General features: G+C 39.4%; 1 protein-coding gene across 1 annotated transcript in view; it reads left to right on the top strand.

Moving 5' to 3' along the window:
- Positions 1-23837, top strand: part of LOC124855630 (palmitoyltransferase ZDHHC14-like) — a 52296-nt gene extending 28459 nt beyond the window's left edge. Inside the window, exons 4-10 of the mRNA XM_047345618.1 lie at positions 1396-1548; positions 8502-8639; positions 10749-10797; positions 13427-13529; positions 15385-15494; positions 17755-17860; positions 22755-23837. Coding sequence (XP_047201574.1) covers positions 1396-1548; positions 8502-8639; positions 10749-10797; positions 13427-13529; positions 15385-15494; positions 17755-17860; positions 22755-23219 — 1124 coding nt within the window. The 3' untranslated portion in view covers positions 23220-23837. The remainder of the gene's footprint in view (positions 1-1395; positions 1549-8501; positions 8640-10748; positions 10798-13426; positions 13530-15384; positions 15495-17754; positions 17861-22754) is intronic.
- The last annotated feature ends 500 nt before the right edge of the window (positions 23838-24337 follow it).

The following is a 24337-nucleotide window of genomic DNA, read 5'->3' as shown; positions in this document are numbered from 1 at the left end:
CAAAAAAATCATTATTGAACATCAAGAACTGCAGTGTGACATGGCGATACATTCATGACCACGGCATTAAGAGGATTGTCAAGCAAAATCCATTCAAGAATTTATACACCACTTTGTGTTGGTCTATCACATAAAATCCCAGTAAATTGCATTAATTCGTGGCTGCAAGGGGACAAAATGTCGATGAGTTCAAGAGGTATTCATATTTTTGAAAGACATTAAATGTTTATATTTCTCTCTATGCTCTAGATTTTTTATTATTATAATAACCTAAGCATAGTCATGTCTGCTGTTAGGGGCTTTGAAAGCAGATCACCCTCCAAATTGCTCTCAACTTTGTTATTATTGTCCTCCTCAACACTGGGAGAGAAGAGAGCTGCAGGCATTGATCTCAATAGAAGCTGCATTTCCACTGTTCTCTTTAGAAATGTCAAACACCCACATAAGCTTTGCAGTCCCTAAACCCCCCACTAACACACACACACACACACACACACACACACACACACCATTCTGAAGATACAGGCTTCACCGTGATCTCAAAATTATCTTCCTACACACACTATTTCCTTCTCTTTCTGTTTAAGAGTGCTCTGAGCAGGCACAACCATAGTAGGATACTTGCTCTACTTTTTATCTCATAAAAAATTACTGTCATCTCTCTCATCCTTACCGTTTATCCTCTCATCTCTGCTTTCTTACTTCTCATAAAACCATTAAAAGCCGCTGCCACAGTTTTCCTTTCTCCATTTCTATTTTAGTTTAGGGATTATAGTGTGAAGTGCCTATTATATATTAATATATTAAAGTGATATCAACATTATATAAACCAGCTTTACAACTGTCAAGCAATCCCCTCACTAAAAAAAAGCTATAATGAAGAAGCCATCCATCACAACACCATGAACAGAGTGCTCACTCCTCAGGCACTTCTGGGGGATCCCATGGCATTTCCAACCCTGCGTTGAGATGAAATGTTTCCAATGCCTTTCGGTTCTCTCCCGAGCCCACCCGTTGGTTAAATATTTCTGAAACACTTCCATCGGAACACGCCTGCATTGTATTGTTGCTAGATACCGAAACCACCTTTTTATCTGTCTTTTTGATGCTTTATATCAGAGAGTCTACTGAATAGCTGAGCTTTCTCTGTATACCGAAGGATGGAGTCCTGCTTATATTTGCACTTCCTCTCCTAAGGCTGAAACCTATAGCGTTTAACCATAGTCAAGAATGTTATTGTTGATCTGTGGGTCAGCAGCTCACCTCTAGACATCATTTGTGCTAAAAAAAAAAAAAAGTAGGTGTTGCTTGTGTCCCACTAAAATATTCATAGCACACATTAAAGCCCCATGCACTTAATGTCACATGGTTTCCTCTCTCTTTGTTCATCCTAAGATGTGGCCAACGGCAGCACAGGCTACAGGCCTCCTCCCAGGACCAGAGAGGTCGTCATCAATGGCCAGACAGTCAAGTTGAAGTATTGTTTCACGTGCAAAATCTTCAGACCACCACGTGCCTCCCACTGCAGCCTCTGCGACAATTGTGTGGGTAAGTTATAGCATTTTCTGGATTTTAACTGGAACTTTTAGTCCTGCATGCATTCAGTATATAGTTTGGGGTTTGCAATTATTTGGAAGAAAAGTCAGTATTGATCGGATTTGCAGTCTAACAGCATCCTGAGCTTTCCTTTAGGAGGAAATAATTTCCAGCCTTTTTATTCCGTTATATCAAAACATATGAACTAATCTTTATGAAGTCTTCCAGATTGTTATTGTACGGTAAAAAATGAACTATGAAAACTGTAAAAACACATAAAACTGCTCCAACAGCATTTACTTATTCAAGTTAAATAAAATGTGCTGTCTTTTAAAACTTAATTTTTGGAAAGGAATCAAACAAATTTAGAAAAGATGAAATTAGTTATATTGAGAACATGAGAATAAATGGCACTATTTATGCATAAAAAAAATAAAATAAAAACTGTTATCTTAATTGTTTGTGGCAATTAAATGTTTCAGATCATTAAACAACTTTTATCAAAAGTTATCAAAAAGTCCCTAACAGCAAAGACTTACTACTAGTTATCACAAATGATAAGTGGCCGTTATTGCAAATTATTAGCCTAAGGCGCAAAATGATAAGATAATTAGCATTTTAAAACTACACAGGTTATACACTCACCGGCCACTTTATTAGGTACACCTGTCCAGCTGCTTGTTAATGCAAATTTCTAATCAGCCAATCACATGGCAGCAACTCAATGCGTTTAGCCATGTAGACATGGTCAAGATGATCTGCTGCAGTTCAAACCGAGCATCAGAATGGAGAAGAAAGTTGATTTAAGTGACTTTGAACATGGCATGGTTGTTGGTGCCAGACGGACTGGTCTGAGTATTTCAGAAACTGCTGATCTGCTGGGATTTTCACGCACTACAATCTCTAGGGTTTATAGAGAATGGTCCGAAAAAGAGAAAATATCCAGTGAGCGGCAGTTCTGTGGGCACAAATGCCTTATTAATGCCAGAGGTGAGACTGGTTCGAACTGATAGAAAGGCAACAGTAACTCAAATAACCACTCGTTACAACCAAGGCATGCAGAAGAGCATCTCTGAATGCACAACACGTTGAATCTTGAGGCTGATGGGCTACAGCAGCAGAAGACCACATCAAAGTGCCACTCCTGTCAGCTAAGAACAGGAAACTGAGGCTACAATTCACACAGGCTCACCAAAATTAGACAATAGAAGATTGAAAAAACGATGTCTGGTCTCAATTTCTGCTACTGAGTCTCGATTTCTGCTGCGACATTTGGATGGTAGGGTCAGAATTTGGCGTCAACAACATGAAAGCATGGATCCATCCTGCCTTGTATCAACAGTTCAGGCTGGTGGTGTAATGGTGTGGGGGATATTTTCTTGGCACACTATGGGCCCCTTAGTACCAGCTGAGCATCGTGTCAACGCCACGATGCCTAACGCTGATCATGTCCATCCCTTTATGACCACAGTGTATCCATCTTCTGATGGTTACTTCCAGCAGGATAACGCGCCATGTCATAAAGCACGAATCATCTCAGACTGGTTTCTTGAACATGACGACAAGTTCACTGTACTCGGATGGCCTCCACAGTCACCAGATCGCAATCCAATAGAGCACCTTTATGATGTGGTGGAACGGGAGATTCTCATCATGGATGTGCAGCCGACAAATCTGGAGCATCTGTGTGATGCTATCATGTCAATATGGACCAAACTCTCTGAGGAATTTCAATTCAGTTTATTTATATAGCGCCAATTCACAACACATGTTGTCTCAAGGCACTTCACAAAAGTCAGGTACATACATTCCTAACCATTGAACTATTTCTAGTACCTTTTTTGAATTTATGCCAGGAAGGATTAAAGCAGTTCTGAAGGCAAAAGGGGGTCCAACCTGCTACTAGCAAGATGTACCTAATAAAATGGCCAGTGAGTGTATTTGTCTGATATTAAATTAGTTTGATGATTGGAAACTTTTAATTCTAAATTTATAAAAACTGGCAGGATAAATCTATAAGGGGTCAAATATTTCTTTTCACAGCGGTGTATAGTATGGAGACTGAGACCACTCGGGGTCACATTGATTTTGCACAGATTGTGTTTGTTACTGATAACACAAGCAAAGCTAAATATTTAGATTGTGATGCAGGCCTGCTGGGAAACAAATTATAATTTTAAAACCTGTTGTGTATTTGCTGAGGTTATATTTAATGCACACCCCATGCAAAAAAAAGTGTTCATAAAAGAGAAAAGTTAAAGATCTTTCTTTTTTGAGATTTTTTTGAAAATCGAAAGTGTTGAAACTACAAACAATGTATTAAAAAGTGATCAGTTTTCAGAAAACCTCAGTGATCAGGGCTGCCCACTCTTTAGAGTCAGCTTTGTATCCCATTGTCTTTTTCCCTGTCAGAGCTGTTTAGCAACGTTTCCGACGAACATGAAAAGGTTGTAGATGCAAGAACACGATGAAAAGATGGTAATCAGACAGAGTCTGGCAGAAAGGAAGGAAGAAGCTTTTAAAACGCTGGAAGACTGGCTGACAGTCTGACGGGAAATGAATATTGTTGCATAAAGCTGTATTTTATGCATATTGTAAGTGGATGATCCATGTCTAAAAAAACAAGCAATGAGGCTCAGATTTTATTGATGGTCTGTCTCAAAAGAATGAGAAAGTAGCAAAACAGCAGATTCACACCTGTGCGTTAACTGAGACTTCAATTAATTAATTTATAACCTGAAATTGACAAAAAGTCAATTCAATCCAAACATACAGAGGGATTAAAATTCAGTTACTTGCAGTCCAGTTCGATTGTTGCTATTATTCAGAGTAATCAAGTTCAATTTATAATTCAATCCGGAAAAAGGTTTTCTGCATCGAATCACTGACTTTACTCCTTCTGGACGAGCATGTAGCGACAGTGGACAGGCGACTGCATAGTGTCATTGATTTGGCAGCTATCCCTCATACTGAACATGCACTGACAGTGGAACGGAAAACTCCCCTTTGACAGGAAGAGAAACAAAACAGGAGAGTCTGCCACAAAGTTAGATTATCCATCCTTCTGGTGGGAGGGCCACGACAACCTCTGAGATTAACCTTTAATCTATTTATAGGAATACATTCCTGGCTCGTCTCAAATATGTCTCTTAACACTGAGATCATCTCTAACCCCATTTAAAAAATAAATAAATATGAAGCTATACCAATGGTTTTTTTTTTTTACTTGTGCAATGATAAAATGCTAAAAAATTATTTATTGTTATTATGTTTTTGCTCATTTCTTATTTTACTGCCAGAAAATATTTTGCAAACAAAACAAATTGGGATTATGATGGTAAAAAACTGAAAAAGACTTAATGAGGAGGCTGTGCCCTTCTTACATTCATAATTTCAGTTTTTATTCCATGAAAAACGGAAAAAATATTGAACAATTTCTGATGATAAAATTACTAAAATTTCATGATCCTCAGCAATACTACAGATTGCAACACAGAAACCTTTGACAGAGACAAGATTAAAAACAGACAGTAAAAGGTTCTTCGGGTCTTCTGGCAGAACTGAACTTAAATGGACAGTTTTGGTTCTAATGGATATAAGGGTTCAGGATCCCATCAGAAATGCATTCCTTCCCTGCATCCATAATTACAAGTCATAGCTCTACCAGCCAAAGACAAATACCACATGTAAACAAAAACCAGACATGCAGCTGCCTTCTCAGGGCCGGATCAGAAAGCTATTTTTAAAACCTGTTGGAAGTCCGGGACAGCACATCCGCTGGGTCAAGAAGAATGAGACGGCTTCTGGCTTGTTGTTGTTATTATTAGAAATCCACTAATCAGAGATTTTCTGATCAATGATTTTCTATGGTTCTGACCTACAGATACAGATTTTAACCAGTTCAGATATGTCTTTTAAGGAGTATAAATGCACTTTAGTTTTGTTTTTTGAAGTTTCATAATAAATGTATAAATTTAACTTGTTTTAATTGGTAAAATATTTGTTGTAAAATATAACAATGATTTCTCAAACAGCTCAAGGTTACAGAGCTGGCTTGTCTGCATTCCTGAAAATATACAAAACAATAAAGTCCTTATTGGTATATGTACTTTATTTGTACATGTATTTCTGCCACTGTTCTGGGACAGTGGTAGAAATACATAGAAATACAGCTATATAAAAAACCTCAACCCAAAATAATTGCAGCATATCTCATTTACTAGACAGCTAGTAGTTCACAAACGTTTTCATTTTTTTATTGCATCCCTAAAAATATGATGTGCACTTTATCAACATATTTTTTTGCCCTACAAGATCATTATAATCTCAAAGGGAAGAAAACGTTTGTCTGTAATGTGTCAGCTTGTTAAATCTTTGATTTATTGTACTATACAGGAGCTTTTCTAATGTGATTGCTTACTATATGTCCATAATGGGAGGAGAGGCAATGACTTTACAGTGAGTGGGAGGGAGCAGTTGGTGTTACACAGCTCTGCAGTTAAACAGGATTTTACTTTCATTTCAACACAAAGACAGAAATTATCTCGAGTTACCTTAACCCTCACCTTAACTGTGATTTTTCCCAAAGATTGGCTGCATTTCCTAATCTGGCATGTCTACCAAACAGATTGCATTCAAAAAGAAAAAAACCAATACTAAAAGGAAAACGTATATGAGAAAGTTTTAAATATGTGTTCTGAACTTAATCGATTTGTTTCCGATAACGTCTGGCTGTGTGGACGGCAATCAAGGTGCATCTAGGGTTATTAGCATGCAATCCAAAGCCAGTAGCTGCCTTTATAAGGGTTGCATAAATGCAGCAAACACTGGTAGGATGCATATCTCTGAAAAAGATCATTCACCCTTAATGTAATCTTTTCCAGAGGAAAAACCTTGACCTTTCTATACCAGTAAAGCTGTGTGATGAAAACTCATCCGCCTGCAGTTCAGACCTACAACTCACTGTTAGACACTTAGAGTATTATGGAAAAAGGTAGGTAGGTAAGCAGATACGAATGGGTAAAAATTTGTTTTAAAACTGAGGTTTATGGTGTTTTTAATAACATGGAAAGCACTGTGTGTGTGTTTGAGTTTGTCTGCCTGTGGTGTTGCAAAATCCCCAGGACAACATGCTTCTAAATAAGTTAGAACCCAAAATGGATGGTGTTACCCCGCTGGCCGTCCAGGATAACAGTGTGGAAGATTCACTGCCTTTTTATTAAGGGTCTTTTATCCCTTTGGGAGTGATAGGAGAAGCAGAGAATTGTGACGGACACACACTTCCCTGTTTGGTTTTAACAGGCAACTATCTGGTCTGAATGAATGCTGCTGCTTGTCTGAGTTAGCACAGGGTTGGAATTGCATAATTGATTTTAATGGTAATTTTACTGCTCTTTTGATGTGCTTAGTTTGAGGACGTTTGAGGCTGTAATAAGCCCTTTGGGGGATTTGTGTAGTTATGTAAGCAGAAAAAAAATGCATCAGAAGATTACTGGTACATAAATATGAATATATTGCATCATTATGAAGCCATTTAGAGTTGCTGGTTTTCTTTTTATAACAACTGATCTTATATTGCCATAGAGCAGTTTCTACAGCCTTTATTAGCTGTTGTTCTAATTTGCAACTATGGCTTGATGTTGATGTTAAAATATTTACAGCTCCCATTGAAAGCAACAGGATATAAAAGCATAATTTCCTCCTCTAGTTGTCAGTCACTTTATAATAAAGACCTCTGGTAGACTCTAGCTATCTTTTCCCTTGGGCCAGAGGCTCCAGTTCCACGTTTCAGTCAGAAACAGACAAAAGCAGGTCATTTCACCTCACTAAGCTAATAATGGATCTAATTAATTAGGTAAGTAGCTACCACTGAGCACAGCAAGTAGTCTGCGCTCAGAGATTAGACTGCGTTGCTCTTGGGGATTAAATGACAACATCAGACTCTCCTCCCACAGAGAGAAACAAGAGTAATAAAGTGGTTTAATGTTTCTTTAAATAAAACACTGCTGGCTTCCAAAACGCTCATTTTTTTAAACACATAGTTGCACTTTGTGCCCGTTTTGTTCTCATTTGCCATCTCTCATGTGATCAGATAGTCATAGATTGATGTGTGAAAGCTAACACTTGATTAGTTAATTTGTATAAGTATTTGTTTAACCATCTTCGTTGTTTTACTCGATTTTCCTCGATTTTATAAATAGCCAGTTTGAACCCAGAGGGATTGTTGCCCATTCCCCTGGTTTCCCACTACTCTCGGCTTTCACTGAAGTTTGTTTTGGAAGATCAGAGCGATTGCAGTTTTCCAGGCTGGTTCTACATTTAAAGTGGGCCAATTTTCTGTCTGAGAATGATCATTACAGCATGTACTATGCATATTTGTCTCATATCTTGTTGAAATGAAAATTATAGTAAAAAATAACCAGTTATTATAAAATGCTAACATTGTTTTCATGTACATTTATCGTAAACAATCTGTACAACAGTGACTGCCTGTTAGGATTTCCATCCCTCATTCCCTGGTGATTCATGATCTGTTAACTTTAATCTTTGTGCCCCTTTTTTTTCCCCTCCTTCTAGCAAAGTTGAAACCTATGATTTTGTTGTAACATAAATATTCTTTTAGCTTTTGAGAGACGTTGTTTTGGCAACTCCTAGGTTCATATTTAGCAGTAGCTTAAGTGTGTCATTAAAAGATCCTCACCCTTGCATTTGATAAGAAGTCTGTAGGTTTATTTTCCTTGTCTTTATTAATCAGTAGCAAGTAGACATTAGTTGATTCATAGTAGATTTTATTATCTTGGTGATTGGTTTGTTGGTTACACCTGAAGCTTTGGCTTAAAGAACTAACACCAAGTGTTATATAACCATGTATCATCTTGTTTTCATCGTTTGGATGGATGACAAGAATCTCCAGTCTTCTTAGTGTCAACAATAACTTCCCGATCTTCCTCTCTATGTCCTTGCAGAACGTTTTGACCACCACTGTCCCTGGGTGGGGAACTGCGTGGGGAAGAGGAACTACCGGTTCTTCTACATGTTCATCCTCTCTCTCTCCTTCCTCACCATCTTCATCTTCGCCTTCGTCATTACACACATCATTTTACGTAAGTAGCTCACTGGCACAGTGCAGAGACACGCTCCTCCTGACTGTGCTCTCGGTGTATTTCAAGCCAGCAGGTTGTAAGTGGGCGGTGTGAAAAGCTGCAGAGTTCTGGCTCGTTACCGTCCTCCCAGCTGGGAACAGCCGGTGGACGGCTCAGCGCGTCGTCCTTTTGGTTTTGTGCTTTCATATGATTCTTTGTGGTGAAGTGCTGCTCTGAGGACAGAAATGTGAGCAATAATTAGTAAGGGAAACTTTTTTGAGAGCAATTGCTGAGGTGTTATGTTTATATAGACATGGCATCAGAACCTATAGACGTGTCTTTTTCATACTCCCACTTGGTCACATGATGATTCAGAGCTAAGCCTCTTGGTTGTTATATGCATTCGTGATAAAACCTAAAATATCCACAAGTCATGGGTAGTGGATGGTAATAAGTAATGTTTGAATAGCTTTTCCAGTATCTAATTTATCTTAAAGATGTCTCCTAAAGCTGCCAAATTTTCAGTCTTTTCTAAATATCTCCACTCTATAATACAAACTATGTAACAGAGACACTTTGGCTTAAATGAAGCTTTAAACCTTGAATGGCTCCCTGTAATACAATGCTGTGAAAAAGTTTTTCCCCTCTTACATATTTCCTCTAAGACTTTCAGATCATCAAACAAATTTGAACATCGGTTTCATTTATAATGTGCTGAAAAGCTATCCAAACCAATCTGGCCCAAAAAGAGTAACGCATTTTATGACATGCTGAGTTCAATATAACCCAGCCATGGTTACTGCCTGAATCAGGACATCACTGAAGTAGTACCTGTATGAGAGCATGAAGTATGCTAAAATATGCCAAATGAGAAACAATGCCATTGACATCTGTCTGGAAGGGGTTATAAGGATTTGGGACTTCAGTGAATCACAGAACAACATGGAAAAACGGTGAACTTTTCCAGGTTTGGGGAATGATGGAACATAAATAACAGCCCATTAAATGTAGCAGTTAAGAAAGTATTATAAGTGTCTCTCTTTCTCTGAAAGGGGAACTTATGTTCTTGCACTCAACTCTGAATACCGGTGTTAAATCTAAGACGAAAAGTTTGGACAAGAGAAAATAGAGTAATTCAATATGATGAAGGTCTTCGAGGTCCGTCAAGTCTGCACAGAACCGCCACTATCATAGAACAGGACAAGAGCGTGCCTACTATTAGGGCAGTCAGCTGTTCAGTTTGTTGGAGCCAACTTGGGTTTCTGCTCCTGGTTCTGGCAGCTGACGCCCTCTCGCAGTCAGCCTTGGCTCGACAGCAGGTTCATGAAGGTAAAACAAAACAAAACTTGCATTTTTGGCAGATCTCATTAGATAGCTGTCAAGAATAATAGATTTGACTATTTTTTCCAAACCCTCTGGTTTACGTTTCAGAGTGAAATGCGGTTCCATTACGTACTACAGGAATATCACTGGCTGGAGACTACTTCATCCACTAAAATATTCCAAACAGGAAAAAGACACGTTTATTTCAACAGCTTACTGAGTTTTAACCTAGCAAAAACAGATCATTACTTGAAAGCAATAACAAACCAAAGCCATTATCGCATTATATCACGCAGGTTTCAGAAACATCATCTGTGAATGAGTGATCGTTTTTTGCTCAATCTTGTAAACAGTATTATGATGAAGGCCTTTTGCTCAAAAGAGTGAAAAGTGGACTCTAATACAAAAAGTCTGATTTCTGAGGATCTGATAACATAAGTCATAGTCTTTAGAAGGTGTGCATCCAATTACATCAGGAGTAAAACAAAAGGAGCACACGGTACCTGGAAAGCTTGCCGTAACTGATGGAACTACGAATTCTGTTCTCTAGCAGAAAATCCTCTTATGTCCGTACATCAGTTCATGGATATAAGCTCAGGCACACTTGGGTTTATGAAGCAGAACAGTGATCTGAATTACACCCTCAAGTCTGCCTCTGAATGACTTTGTGATTTTAAAAAAAGGAAAAAGTAGGAGAATCCCTTTAAGGGGACATATACTTTTTTACAGCACTTTAAGTGAGCACTGCAACCAGACTGTTGTACACGCATTAAATGTCTAATAGAAAATGTCTTTCTGTTTTCACAGGTTCACATGTAAATGGGTTCCTCAATGCACTTAAAGATAGTCCTGCCAGATATCCTTTTGGCCAAACTCTGATCAGTGGCAACTGATGAATATGTGCTTTATAAGAGTGACTCAGGATTTATTTTATGTTGTCTGCTTATTCCCTTTATATTGCAATTTTTTTGGACACATGCTTTTATACAGGAATATGGGATTCTTTGTCAATATTTACTTTATCAAAAAACTTGTAGGGTTGTTACCACTTTTAACACTTTTAACACTTTAAACACACAAACATAAAACTACAATAAAAAAGATAGACCAAACTAATTCTACTCTATTACAGGTCAAAGGGAAGTTTAATGATTAGGGAAGGAACATTCAGAATATTATCTAAACTAAATAAACAATATGGCATGGGAGTGGTTCCCCCACTCCCATCTCTCAGCTTGACTAAAGGGGAAACCTCGTCTCAAACTGTCGTTTCGGCTAGAACCTTACTGTGAAACTGGTAGGATGTCGGTTCTTCCCCAGGTGATTCGGAGTCATGAAGGTATCTCCCTTTGGAGTCGGAATTGGGGTTGGATATTAAGGAAATGCGCTTAAAGGCGGTTCATAAGGGATGGCAAACATGTCCAAGGTCGACGTCACGGTTTTGCACAGCTTAATGCAACAAAAAATGTAAACTAGCATATGATGAAAAACAAAAAAAGCAAAACACAAATCTTTGAGGGTTGATTTATTCTGACCCAGTTTGGGCAACATTCTTGATGGGTTGTTTCCTCCCAGATTGAGTCTCCGCACCCGCAGGTGCAATCCAGGGGAGGAAACGTCAGAAGGGTCTGATCAGCCAATCAGAAAAGGACTTATGTTAAACAGCAAGCCATGCTAAAATAAACAGCCAATAGTAGATGATTTTGTTTCTTAAAAAAAAGAAAGAAATTTATATTAAGAGTTCAATGTTTTAAAAATATCAACAATATCCCTTTAGACTTAACAAGAAAAGGATCCTGCTTTCACATTACTAGATATTCCTTCCACTGAATAAAACCCAGGTTCACATTTAGAATTTAACACAGTCAACAACCATTTTTTTTTTTAAGTTACAGCAAAGTTTGTGTCTTTCTAAAACTTTCTGAATTTCTAGACCTATTTTCCCAGATGTCACATAAGATGTTATTTTCACTAGGATAATGCTCCTAGCAAGGCCATTTTCAAGGGCCCTTGAGGAAAGCACATCTTACAGATAAGAGGTCAAATTTGAGGTGTTTGTGAATATTACACATTCTGGCCTGATATGGGGCTTTCTTTCTGTTTTAGTACCTGCTACATTTATCACAGCCATGTTTTACCTTCGCCTACACCTTCCCCGTGTAATAGGTTACTTGAAATGTTATTCCCAGCTGCTTTAAGTCAAATTACAATTACTTTGAGTTATCCTACTAATAACTTTTTTATTATTTACTTTATTACACTGCATGTTTGAGCAGTCTGTATCGGTTTACTGTTGTTTCCTCAGACCAACAGAACACAAGGCAGCTCTTTGTTTCCTAAAATAACTTTGATTTCCTCTGCCTTTCTTTCGAAGATAATATTAGAGTGAGATTTGATATGAGTGCAGCTGGATGATATATGTAAAACATATAGGATTCTTTATCTGGTACACTAGTTGTCTTAACCCAGCACTAAAGACAATTTATTAAACGTGGGATCCAATCAACTCAGATGTTTTGTTGCAGAAAGTTTGCTTTCACACCCTTTTAATAAAAGCCTTTAGCTATTAATTGTTGCCATGTTAATAAAAAATGTGCAGGCTGTTTCATGGAAGGTTTGTACAAGGTTGTTTTGCCTTTTTTAAATCAGAAAAATAAAATAGAAGCCCTCATTTTCTAAATGAGGGCTTCAAGATTTCTTTTGTCTTTTCTAAGGAGGATGCCCCATACGTCTGCTCTGAGCCGTTAAACTTGTACAAATTATTCACCCTTAATGATATTCAATAGATAACAAATTTAGACACAGTTTTACTCTCATTTTTCTCTGTGCCTGAGTGAGATAACTTTTTTTCTGGCAGAGAGGTGTGTGCCAAGCTAAGCTGATAATGTCGTGTGTCCTGCCAGACTTTCATAGAGGAAAAATTACTGTTGACAGTATCACTGCAGTTCTTTGTTCTGGTAAATTCGTGATGTGTTTTGACCTTGCTTACAAGAAAGAGCTGGTGATGGGGAGAAAACTGAGGTTAAAGATTTATTGGATGATTTTAGAGTACAGACTCCATGTCTTTGAGTAACCCTTGAGACACTTATTTGAGACAATAAATACCGAAGTAGTACTATCTGAGTCTTTGTGTCTTTTTAGAATAAAACATACTGTTTTAGAGCCTTTATCCTAAGAGGATTTTTTTCATTGAGTTCTGTAAATGTGAAAGGATTTATCCCAGGTGGTGTTTATGCATTTGGGGCTTGAAGAAATGAGCTGATGAAATGAGTGGCGCTCTACAGCTAGAGCCAAATGAACTGATAAGGGGGAAGTATTGGCAAGAGGATGGCCCTCAGGCTGCAGGTCAGTGTACCTGCTGCTACAGCTGCATTTTTATAGTCCCTCTTGGTTCCATATGGGTCTATTATATACCAGTCTATGAGCTTGTAACATTGTTGTCTGTAGCAGAGTTGAAAATGATTCCTTAACCTCGATGCTGTCACTGTTCTGGAGGTGGTGGTGTGTTTCTTTTCTGTTTGGTCCATAGTGGGCCTCTCAGGCTTCCATACCTACCTGATCAGCTCCAATCAGACCACCAATGAAGATGTGAGTATGAATGTTTGAGTTTTTTTTGTTTCTATTTACTAAATGCAAAAATACTGGGACATTGTTCAAATCATAGGTTTACACACCAGATACTAAGGAATGTTTACATACATTTCTTTGTATTTGGTAGCGTTGCCTTTAAACTGTATGACTTGGGTCAAATTTCGGTTTCAAAATAAAAGCAGTTGTTTTTCGGATTTATGAGCAGAATAAACCCTTAAGGCATTTTTAGTTTTCAGTATTTACGTAGGCAGGTCGAAGGCATCCAAACGGCAGGATGAACCCCGCGGGTCATAAAATATGAACGCACAAAACAGGCCTTGAAACTGGCGTATGTCACTTTCCATGCAAAGGGTGTTATCTATAAAAAAACAAACTTAACGGGAGAACGTGAGGTCCCTCACGCAAACTCTGACTCATGCATCCGGCCGTTTTTTAGACAGGGAAACTGGCGACCCAGATGGTGAGGTGGGGATTTTAAGCCACACTGCATCATCATTCCTCCCATTCAGTTTCCCTCAGTTGCCCGATGATCACCTGGGTGATGTGGACCACAGATTGACACATAAATTGTGAAGCAATAACACTGATTGCTGTAAACATTTAAATACTGTGGAGACTCTGGTGCGTAATGTTGTGCCAATGATGGACGCATTGGCACTGCTGGAAGAATTAAGAGGGATCGCATTTTCAGGGATCACCAAGATTTCCTGGCCCATGATGATGATTGGCTAATATGCCAATTTAGACTCCCTAGAGTATTGCTCTTTGATCCATGTGCTAAATGGAGACCGGTATTGGAGAGACTGACCTGCCAGAACCACGCTATCCCTCTTTAATCACAGGTGTTAACCACTCTGAGGTTGCGGGCATCCGGCTCTTACCAGCACATATTAGTTATGTGTTTAACATAATCAACAATCAATTAATTCTCTACCTGAACCCACTTTAATTAACATGATTCTGTGAAATTATCCATAGGTCTGAAATATCGCAGCCAGCGCTAAGCTCAATAATGCCTGCCGTCCTGGATGGCATTGTCAATATGACCAGCCGATACATCAGATTTCCCATCACTGTGGCTACCAAGCTCGATATTTTTTCAACTCTCCACCTCACTCACAAACACCTCGATTTCTGCCTCTGTGAAATTTCGTTTCTTTGCTCTTTTCTCTGTGGTTGTCATTTTTAATCATGAAATAACACTGATCAGCTGACTCATTTAAACATGCATTGACATTCATGAGGCAGAACCTCGTAAGCAAACATTAAGGTACAACTGTGATTAATAAATGGGAAATTGCTTGGTGGTGGTTTTATAAATTTTCTTTGGCATATGTACACTTTTAGTATAGCTCCTACCCAATGTTTTATAAATGAGACCCCTGCTCTGTTATACTACATAAAAATAAAAGAATACCTACATATAAATAAAAACAATATATCGGTAGTTGATGTTGTTACCCTAACCCTAATGACAACAACATCAGCTAAACGGATAGTTCCACTGCTATTTTAGGTGCCAGAAGCTGAAATGTTTTTATGTAAAACTCATATGCTCAAACATGTATCCTTAATTTGTATTTTTTCTACTTGACATGGATGACATTGCTGTAGGACAGGCTGCACAGGGACAGTATTGTGGTGTTAGCTCCTAACATCCCAGCAGCTTGAGCTCTGGATTCTTTTCAACTCAGACCAGAGGAAATCTTATCCCAGCTTGGGCAGTCCATTCACTGCATGTTTAGACGTTTATCTGAACCCCGTGTGGGCCACCAACATTTCCAGTATCAACACTTCTGTTAAGGCATGACACTTAATGCCTAATTTGCCTTGGATGTGCATCCTCTTCCAGATAAAAGGTTCATGGTCTTCTAAAAGGGGGAAGGACAACTACAACCCGTACAGCCATGGTAATATATTCACCAACTGCTGTGCAGCGCTTTGTGGACCCTTGCCACCAAGGTATGTCGGGTGTGTTAATATGTTTTTATGAGGTCGTGTACACGTTTCCAGATGCCTGCGTTATAACTTGTGCAGCACATACACAGTTGTCAGCTAGAATATAAACACTGTTGATCTGCTGCTCAACCTGCTGTGAAAGTAAGATATAAAGAAGCAAGGCCTGACTCCAGATGTTTGCTTGATTCTGCGATCGTTGTCATTCTTATTTAGTAATTTTCCAACCTTCACTAAAATAATTGACTCATTTTTTTACCGAAAGCCAACAAAGAAACAGTTCGTTAAGACTCCGTTTGATGTGAGGAACTTCTGTGAAACGAGGCTCCCGGCAGCCTCTTTCTAAACTTAGCAAAGACGACACAGCAAGAGTGAAAACAATTTCAGGCCTATTCTAACCGCATCCAACATCAAAGCTTTCTAGACATATTAAATTTCATCTGTTTTCTGGTAATTTACAGACCAGATGTCACAACTATATATGCTCCTATCCATGTGACTGTAAACACCGCTGGTAACCATCTGAACAACTGTTCACATTTCTTTGAAGTTGTAGTTTTTAAAGGTCTTCCTACTATTATTTTTTTGGAGCACCAGCTAAACACATACTAATTGGGTGTCTTTTCTGGCTGCTGTACCCACTTTTAATAAACAATATTCAGAGGATGTCAAACATTGTGTGTTCATTTGTGAGCTACAACTTATGAAGGATATTTGATCATTGCATTTTTAGGTGCCCAGTGGGCTTATATAATCGTTTTTACACATTTGTCTTTCTGGCTGTGTTCAGGCATGTTGCATCTAAAAGTTGTATTCATTTGGATGTCCAAAACTGAGATATGTGTAAAAAAAACAAAAGGCTAGCGCGGCCGAAGGTTGCAAATGAATGAGGACGTTACTTTTACGCTGGCATCAGTGCAAAACACAATGTCCACTCCAGACAAAACAAGCAAAGTCTCTAGCTGGAATTTGTGTTCATAGGGTAAAGATTTATCCAGTGAGGTTGAAGTTGTCTGAGAGCACAAGCTTGAATACCAAACAAAACGGCACCCTACAGTTGGTTTGTAAAAGCACACTGTGGTCCATTGTGCCTTTAATTCACCAGCATGAGGACTGACTGATGGTGACAAACACCTTCAGAAAAGTGTTTCAAAATGACTTACCGTCCCTTAAAAGAAATGGAAAGACAGATTGTGATTTATTTATGTTTATCATTTCTGGGATTTCTGGCTCTTTAAAATATGTGTCATAAATATGCATCCATAGATGCCCACACTGTGATGCAAACCAAGAAAAGCTCTGCTAAAGGCTTTTAGAGACGTTCCTAATAGGCCATTTGGGTGCACTGTGCTCTGGCCATCTCGAACAATAAATCTCCACTAATGATTCCTGTGGGTGGCGAGGAGAGTCCTCAGTCCACAGGTGGCTGCCATCTGGGCATCTGTGCAGCTGGATCCAGCAGTATTTACTGGAATGTCTCACCTCGTCTGCAATCCAAGCAAGCAGTGTCGTCTCTCACATTAACATGCGCAGACAGATAAAAGCCTTATGCCTTCTCTGCTGAGACCCAGATTTCTATTTTTGAATGCGTGTTTTAGTGCCTTTTCCCAGCAACATAGGCTGCTGCTGTAGTCTCCTCTGAGAAACCATTGTTTGCCTGCAACCAGCTCAGCTCCCCTGGAATTCGTTGTCAAGTTTCCTTCTGTTAAATGATTACCCCGTTATAGCTGTTTAACACCTCCTGGTTGCATGCTTATCCAGTAGATATTGCTCTGTATCTGATCAACCCCTGTCTGGCTGATAAATCAGTGGTTTGCTGTATGGAGCCCATTTGCGCTCACGTGTGTATATGTGTACCAGGGCTCAGCAGGTTGCTGTCTAAGCAGCTGCGTCAGGGCTCTGCAGCATTAATGGTGGGACAGAAACAATGATTCACTCCGCTGCCCCACTGCGGGACTGCAGTGATTTATCATCAAGTTCTGGTTTTATGGATCTGTGTTAGTGGAAATATGGGGTCTGCACTCGCTCTGTCTCCTTCATGGTCAAGACTTGAATAATACAGTTTGTGAACAGCTTTAAGCATCAAAGTACTTAGTGTTTGCACACAAAGGGTCACTTCAACTGTAATAATTATTTCCACTTTAGCACTATTTGTTTAACCTTAATGTCTTGTTAGATTGCTGCGGTTGCTTTACTATACAGTTTGCTCTGTTATGTTTGTGAATGTAGCCTTACAGCTTTTCTGTTCTTGCATTTCTCTTCACAGTCTCATTGACAGACGAGGTGTTATTGAAGCAGACGCACCACAGCTGGCACCGCCGACCAACGGCATCACCATGTATGGTGCCACACAGTCCCAGCAAAGTCATATGGTAAGACTCTTATTTCTCCAACATGAGTTGCTAAAAGTAATAAAAATACAGATTTTGAGTTTTACTAGTTGGCATAGATGTTTATTTTTAAAATTAATTATCATAACCAGCTGAAAACGTCTGAATGTGACTCATTGTTTTCTGTTGGCGCCTCCCCGTTAATTAACAACCAAGCAGATGTCCACAGTGCTTGGCAAAAGTATTCATACGCCTCAAGCCTTTTCACATTTCGTTAAGTAACGCCTATAAACCCCGTGGTATTTTTCTGGTAGTTTTTGTGATGGACGTTCACAATGCAGTGCTGGAAAGAAAAGGATTATGGTTTTTTTGAGTGTTTTACAGACATAAATCAGAAGAATTATTTAACCATACACTATGATGCCTTTTAAATAAAATCTTGTACAATGGATTATTCATAGAAAATGAAAACAGCACAACTGCAAACTTACCAAATCATGGCCGTCCATGACAGGCCGGGCATTCCTCTGACAGGGAGAGCGCTAATCATAGAAGCAACCGAGATGGCTGTAGGAACTCTGGAGGAGCTACAGAGCTCCACCGCTTGGGTGGATGAATCTGTCAACAGTACTACTTCTAGGTTGGCAACGCCGTAAATTTCTACTTTGTGGAGGAGTGGCTAGAAGAAAGTCATTGCTGAAAGAAAGCAATAAAGTCCGATTTGCAGTTTGCCACAAACCATGGAAGGAACGAAGGAAATATTTGGTAGAATGTTAGTCAGATGAGACCAAAATGTAACTTTTTGGCTGACATGTAAAACGCTTTGTGAGGCAGAAAATGAACACCATCACTATGAAAACACCATTCCCACTCTGAAACATGGTAGTGGCACCAACATGCCGAGGAGACGCTTTTCTTCAGCAGGAACAGGGTAGTCGGTCAGTTGACAGGAAGGTGGATGAAGCTACATACAGAGCTTCTGAAACAAAAACTTTATAGACAACAGATGTTCACTTCTATTCAGGACGACACTAAACATAGAGCAAGAGCTACGTAGATATAGCTCAGATCAACATGCGTTAGAATGGCCAAGACATAAATCAAAGTGAGAAGACCAGATGTTCACCGATGCTCTACATCCAACCTGACTAAGCTTTAGCTATTTTGAGAAGTATAAACACATATTCATATAGACATGTCCCTACAGACTTGCATCTGTAATTGCAGTGAAAAGTTGTTTTACAAAGGATTAAATTATGGGCTGAATACGAATATGGCCACACTTTTCTGATTTTTATTTGTAAAACAATATATCACTTTATTTTGTGTTAAGTTATCACAGAAATCCTAAAGAAATGACCTGAGGTTTGTGGATGGTGCATGACAAAATCTCAGAAAGGTGAACCAGACCTGTGGGGAACCACAACTCTTTCCCTGGTATTTTAGCTCATTTCTTTAGCTTTCTTTGTTTTTAGATTATATCACATGGTGTGTGTTTGAGGTATCGCCTTAAAAATATCCACAGGTATCCCTCTATTGAACTTGGATGTTGTGGATTATTTTATCAGAAGCTGACAAAGCTATGGCATCGTTATCTGGGCTTTCCCAAATTGTGCAAAGTTGTCAATTTTAGCATGTAAGCAATAAAGATTTCTCATTATTCTGGCGTTTAGCAAACTAAATCATTTTGATGATCCTAACTGACTGAAAACAGGAAACATTTAATCTCATAGTGAGGGGGGAAATTGCTTACGATTGTCAATGTTGCAATTTTGTTTTTTGAAACAACCTAAAATAACTAGGTCTATTTTTCAGATAAGGTTAATTTCTTTAAATTACCCACCACACAACAAACTCCACACATCTGTGTTGCTCACTTCTGAGAAAGTAAACCCATTTAGTGTTCATCTCTGGATTTAAAGGGATGGTTTTGCTCTTGGTTTCAGAGAGCAAGTCAGCAATAATTTCAGCTGAGTGGGAGACGCCCAGTGTTGCCTGTAAATTAGGTCAACAGAAGCAGTGAGGATTTTGTCGTTTCTTTCCTGCCATCATGCTGGAAATCTTCACATTGCAGAGAGACGCTAGCTGGAGAACGAGTTGAAAGAAAAAGTAAACAGCCCTTTTCTTTACAGTAGTGTCACCCTGGGAGAAAACAGTTGGTGTTGTTCAGGTGACACCACGTTGACCTCTGAACCACTCTGTATCAGCTTGAATGGAGGCAACCAGTCTGCTGCTGCTCAGTGTTTACCTCACACAGTCCATGCTCCATTTAAGGCCTTCGCACTTCTTTTCCCACTGGTGCCTCTTCCCATGTACCACAGTCCTCCTACTTGTTCTCACCCAATCTTGACCTCATTGAACTTGCTGTTGCAATGAATGTCATCTGTCCTAATGTCCTGAAATCAACAGTTCTGTTGCACTGAAAGCCCAAAGGAGCATTCCCCTCCATTAACGCATCCAGAAATAACGGCCATCTGTCCGCTATAGCTGTGCTGTTGTCCACATTGCAGGAGTTTATCAGTCATTCAGAAGATTGTCCACTTCTGCTATGTAACACATAGACGTGTTGGGGCCACGTAAACAAATCTGTTGACTTGTTTTGCTGTTGTTTGATAGGGAAACCTAACGAGCAACAGCAAAACAAAACAAAAGTTGATGAATGCAACTTGTTTCCATTTGTCGTCTGGCGATGAAAGCGCCGCTTCTTTGTGACTGGTTTTGTACGCGAAGCTGCTTACATACCCGACAGTCTGCCATGCAGAGGCCTTTTAAGCTGTTGCTATGGTAACGATGGATCAAATAAAGGCACGTCACACCTTGATAACAAACTACCCCCGTTTTGGTTTTGTACGTCTCAGTGTGACTGTCTGAACACTGACTCCAGCCTTTAATTAGATCAAATCTAAAGATCTACATGCTCTGAGTTAGAGGGGGGAAAAACCTTGTGTTTGTGACGATAAAGTTTTAACCCTTCTTCCCTGCTCATCCTCTTCCTCTCACACCCAAAGACAAAAGTGGTCAACCACCATTTCCTTGTTGATCATTGCACAAGGAGAAACGGTTAAACCACAGCCTTATTTTCAGTTTCACCACCCAATTTATTTTTCTCAGGTTGCATGGCTTTCGTCCAGTTACTCAGAAATCTTTTTTTCTTGCTTACGCCAGGCTCTCGAAAGTGTTTATCTCCCATTTGGAATATCCTGAAAGAGGTTTGCATGCACAACGCTGAGATTTATTCCATATTAAAACTGTTTTTTAAATAGGGAACCAGCAAAATGTACCAAAGAATTTCTGCAGGGTCTCATAAAAATGAATACATTTTATAATCCCAATTTTAGGCCCTAAAGAGTCTTAATTACAGACAGGTTATCAAAACTTGGAGAAGTCTTAAATTGGAATATTTATAAGTAAAAATAGAATAATTAATCAAATGAAGTCACATGCCCAGGCACGCACATTTAGGTTGAATAAGATATATTTGAGTTGCCTATCTTATAAAGTTAAACATCCATTAATAGATAAGTATATATTTGTTTTATTTGTGGTTGTAAATTGCAAAGAAGTGGCTTGGATCCCACACTATGACTCTGAAGCCAACTGATGCATAACACTGAGCTGAAGCAACATATGACGAAGCAGGAAACGGATACTGAGAAATGAATTACATGCCTGTAGTCTCACAGTGCTGTTTTCCAAGGTTACACTGTGAAACAGATCGGCACACAGTGAAGTTGGGACGCACAGTAGAACCGTAAATAGAAGCTTTAAATCTTAAATATAGATGTTTGTTGTGTCATCATGGCTGCATGTCAGCAAAGCAAAACATCACCTGTTCTGCATCACCTGCAGCTCAAGGCTAGTCTGTGTATTCTTGTTCCTTCTTGTTCTGTCGATTGCTTCTTATGGAAATAGCTGAGGCAGCTAAGATTTCTAAAGAAAGTAAAACCAAGTGATGCAATTCTTTTCTTTTTTAAACTTTCTACCAGAATTTGCAAACACAGCAGTGATTGAGGTTTCTGTCTCATACATTTCATAACACCTGAAATGTTCCACATTCTCTCACATTATAACCACAATCTTTAATAAATTCTGTTGGGATTTCATGTGAGAAGAAAAACACAAAGTTGTGCATAATTATGTATGATACATGGCTGTAAAACAATCACAACAATGTATTGGTTTGCGTTGGTCTGTCACATAAAATCCCAGTGAAGTACATCTAACTTTAGGATTGTAAGATGAAAAGTTAGTAGTCAAAGAGCCATTGATGGAGCTGGTTTGAACATTGATAATCTCTTATTGTGACAAAACCAGGTCAAGGTATGTTTGAGTCAAAAGTGTCATCTGCTCTTTTTAGGTGAGTGACACTGAGACAGAAAGGTGAGATGTTGAGGCCTAATCTTCGCTATTTTGCTTAGAAAGTCTTTGGGAGTGCTGCAGGAAGGAGGAGGGCTGTCATCCTACCTTTTGATACAGCTTCATAACTGCTGACACCTTTGTTCAACCGATGATTTCACTCTGGTGATATCTGGTTATTGGGGTTTAAGCTAATCTTTCCGTTGCTAAGGTGAAGAGACAAATCCTAACCCGGTTCCCCTGCTCCAGGTTTAGACGGGCCATTTCCAAGCAATAAATTACAGATCAATAGGCCATGAAGTGGGGATTTAATAGCTCTGGTTTTTAGCTCTGTCTTTAATCATCTGATTAAATAAGCCGGTTCTTGGGATTCTTCTTTGTGTTCTCTGCATTTTTAACATGGCTACTAAAATTTATTTCTCTTCCTCTCTCTTATCCAATTACCTACCCTTCCATGTTCTACTTTTGTTTCTCTTGTCATCCGTCTGGTGCCTCATCTTTCTTTATGCCTTTTACACCCGCTCCCTTGCTGCACGCCCGCCCACCCCCCCTTGCATTTTGGTGTTTTGTTTTTCCTCAGTGTGATCAAGACCAGTGCATTCAGAGCACCAAATTCGTTTTGCAGGCTGCCACCACTCCTCTCCTCCAGCAGCAGAGCAGCGAGCCAGTCATCATAACGTCTTCCCCTGAAAACGGGACGTCTCTGCCCGTCCGCGCCTCACTCACCCTGGGAGGCCCGTGCACCTCGCTCCCCCTCGGCCAGCCTACCCCGCCGACGTCCACCCCCAGCCTAAGCTGCCATGAGGCCACCGACATGCTGCCAATCCATGGACACACACTAAACCACACGCAGCCTCTCCAGGAGCAGGCAGCGCATCACCACTATCTCACCCCAGAGGAAGTGCCCTCACCACCAGGTATGCTTCATTGCGGCAGCCCGCTGGGCCACAGCCATACGGTGCAGGCCAGTTTCTACAACCCTGCCAGCCAAGACTCACTACACGAGGACTCGGTCAGAGGGTTGGTGAAGCTCAGCTCTGTCTGACAGTGGGATATATAAACCCAATTTCTTCTAAAGACATAAAACTCTCCTGAGCTACTTCGGTATTGGCCAACTCCCCCTTCAATTACAGACTCCAGCTGCTAGAAAGTGTGGAAAGTAACTGAAGAAAAACTTGTTCTCCTCAGCCATCATGTTGCCAAACCTGTCTGTTGGAACTGTGAGAGAAAGGTTACAGTATATGTAGGACAACTCAGACATAAACTGTAGGGGGTTATTTGTACTTCAAGGGAAGATTAAGCAACTCTAATTTGGGAATCTGCAAACTGGAGTTTGCTCTACAAAGTGGTATCTATGTCTGTAAGCCATTTCGAGCAAAAAGAAAAGAACTATTCAAAACTTCAGGTCAGAAAGCTGCATTTCTGCCACTGGATCAGACAGTATTTTTGTTGAACAAATTTAAACCAATTTGCCTGTTGCTGATCAGACTGTGTCTCCTGCCTTTATTCTCAGCATTGTGATGGTTTATGTCATTATGTTGCATATCATCCTGCTTTTTCTATGTAAATGAAATCAGAGACTGTTGTACTGTACCTTAGTTACTACAACTCTAACAAATTATATTTCCTGTGGATATTAATAAAACACCAACTTTTTACCAGATTCTGGTGCATTTAAATTGAAAGGAATGGTGTGTATGATGAGTTTATGTTGTGTCCAGTGTCTGTGGTCATCAGCCGGTCCTAATAAACGCAGCAGTATAGTGTCTCTTTGTCCTAATGGACAACAACTGTTGGGTCTGAAACAGAGGAAGAACTGAAAACATGGGAGTTGCATTTTAACTCTCTGCTACCACCTTGTGGTTGAACAAAATTACTGCAGGTAACCGCAGCGTTTGTATTAATAGGGTTCTTACTCAGTCTGGAGAAGTGTGAAACGGATTTAAGTATTTTCCACATCTGGGTAAGTATGGAAACAGTATGGAGATATATTTGTATTTTTGTACCATTTTCTAAATGTTCCTTCCCATCCACTTTTGCCTCTTACATCTTTTCCACCCTTCATTCTGTCTTACCTTCCATGCTTATTTCCACCCTTCACACTGGAAAAATATGGATTTTTAAAATATTTTACAGGTCTGGATAAGTATGGATAAATGTTTT

This window comes from Girardinichthys multiradiatus, chromosome 19, assembly GCF_021462225.1.
Source record: "Girardinichthys multiradiatus isolate DD_20200921_A chromosome 19, DD_fGirMul_XY1, whole genome shotgun sequence".
NCBI classification, from domain to species: domain Eukaryota; kingdom Metazoa; phylum Chordata; class Actinopteri; order Cyprinodontiformes; family Goodeidae; genus Girardinichthys; species Girardinichthys multiradiatus.
The sequence above is the reverse complement of the archived record's forward strand: the minus strand, read 5'-3'. Positions and strand labels throughout refer to the sequence as shown.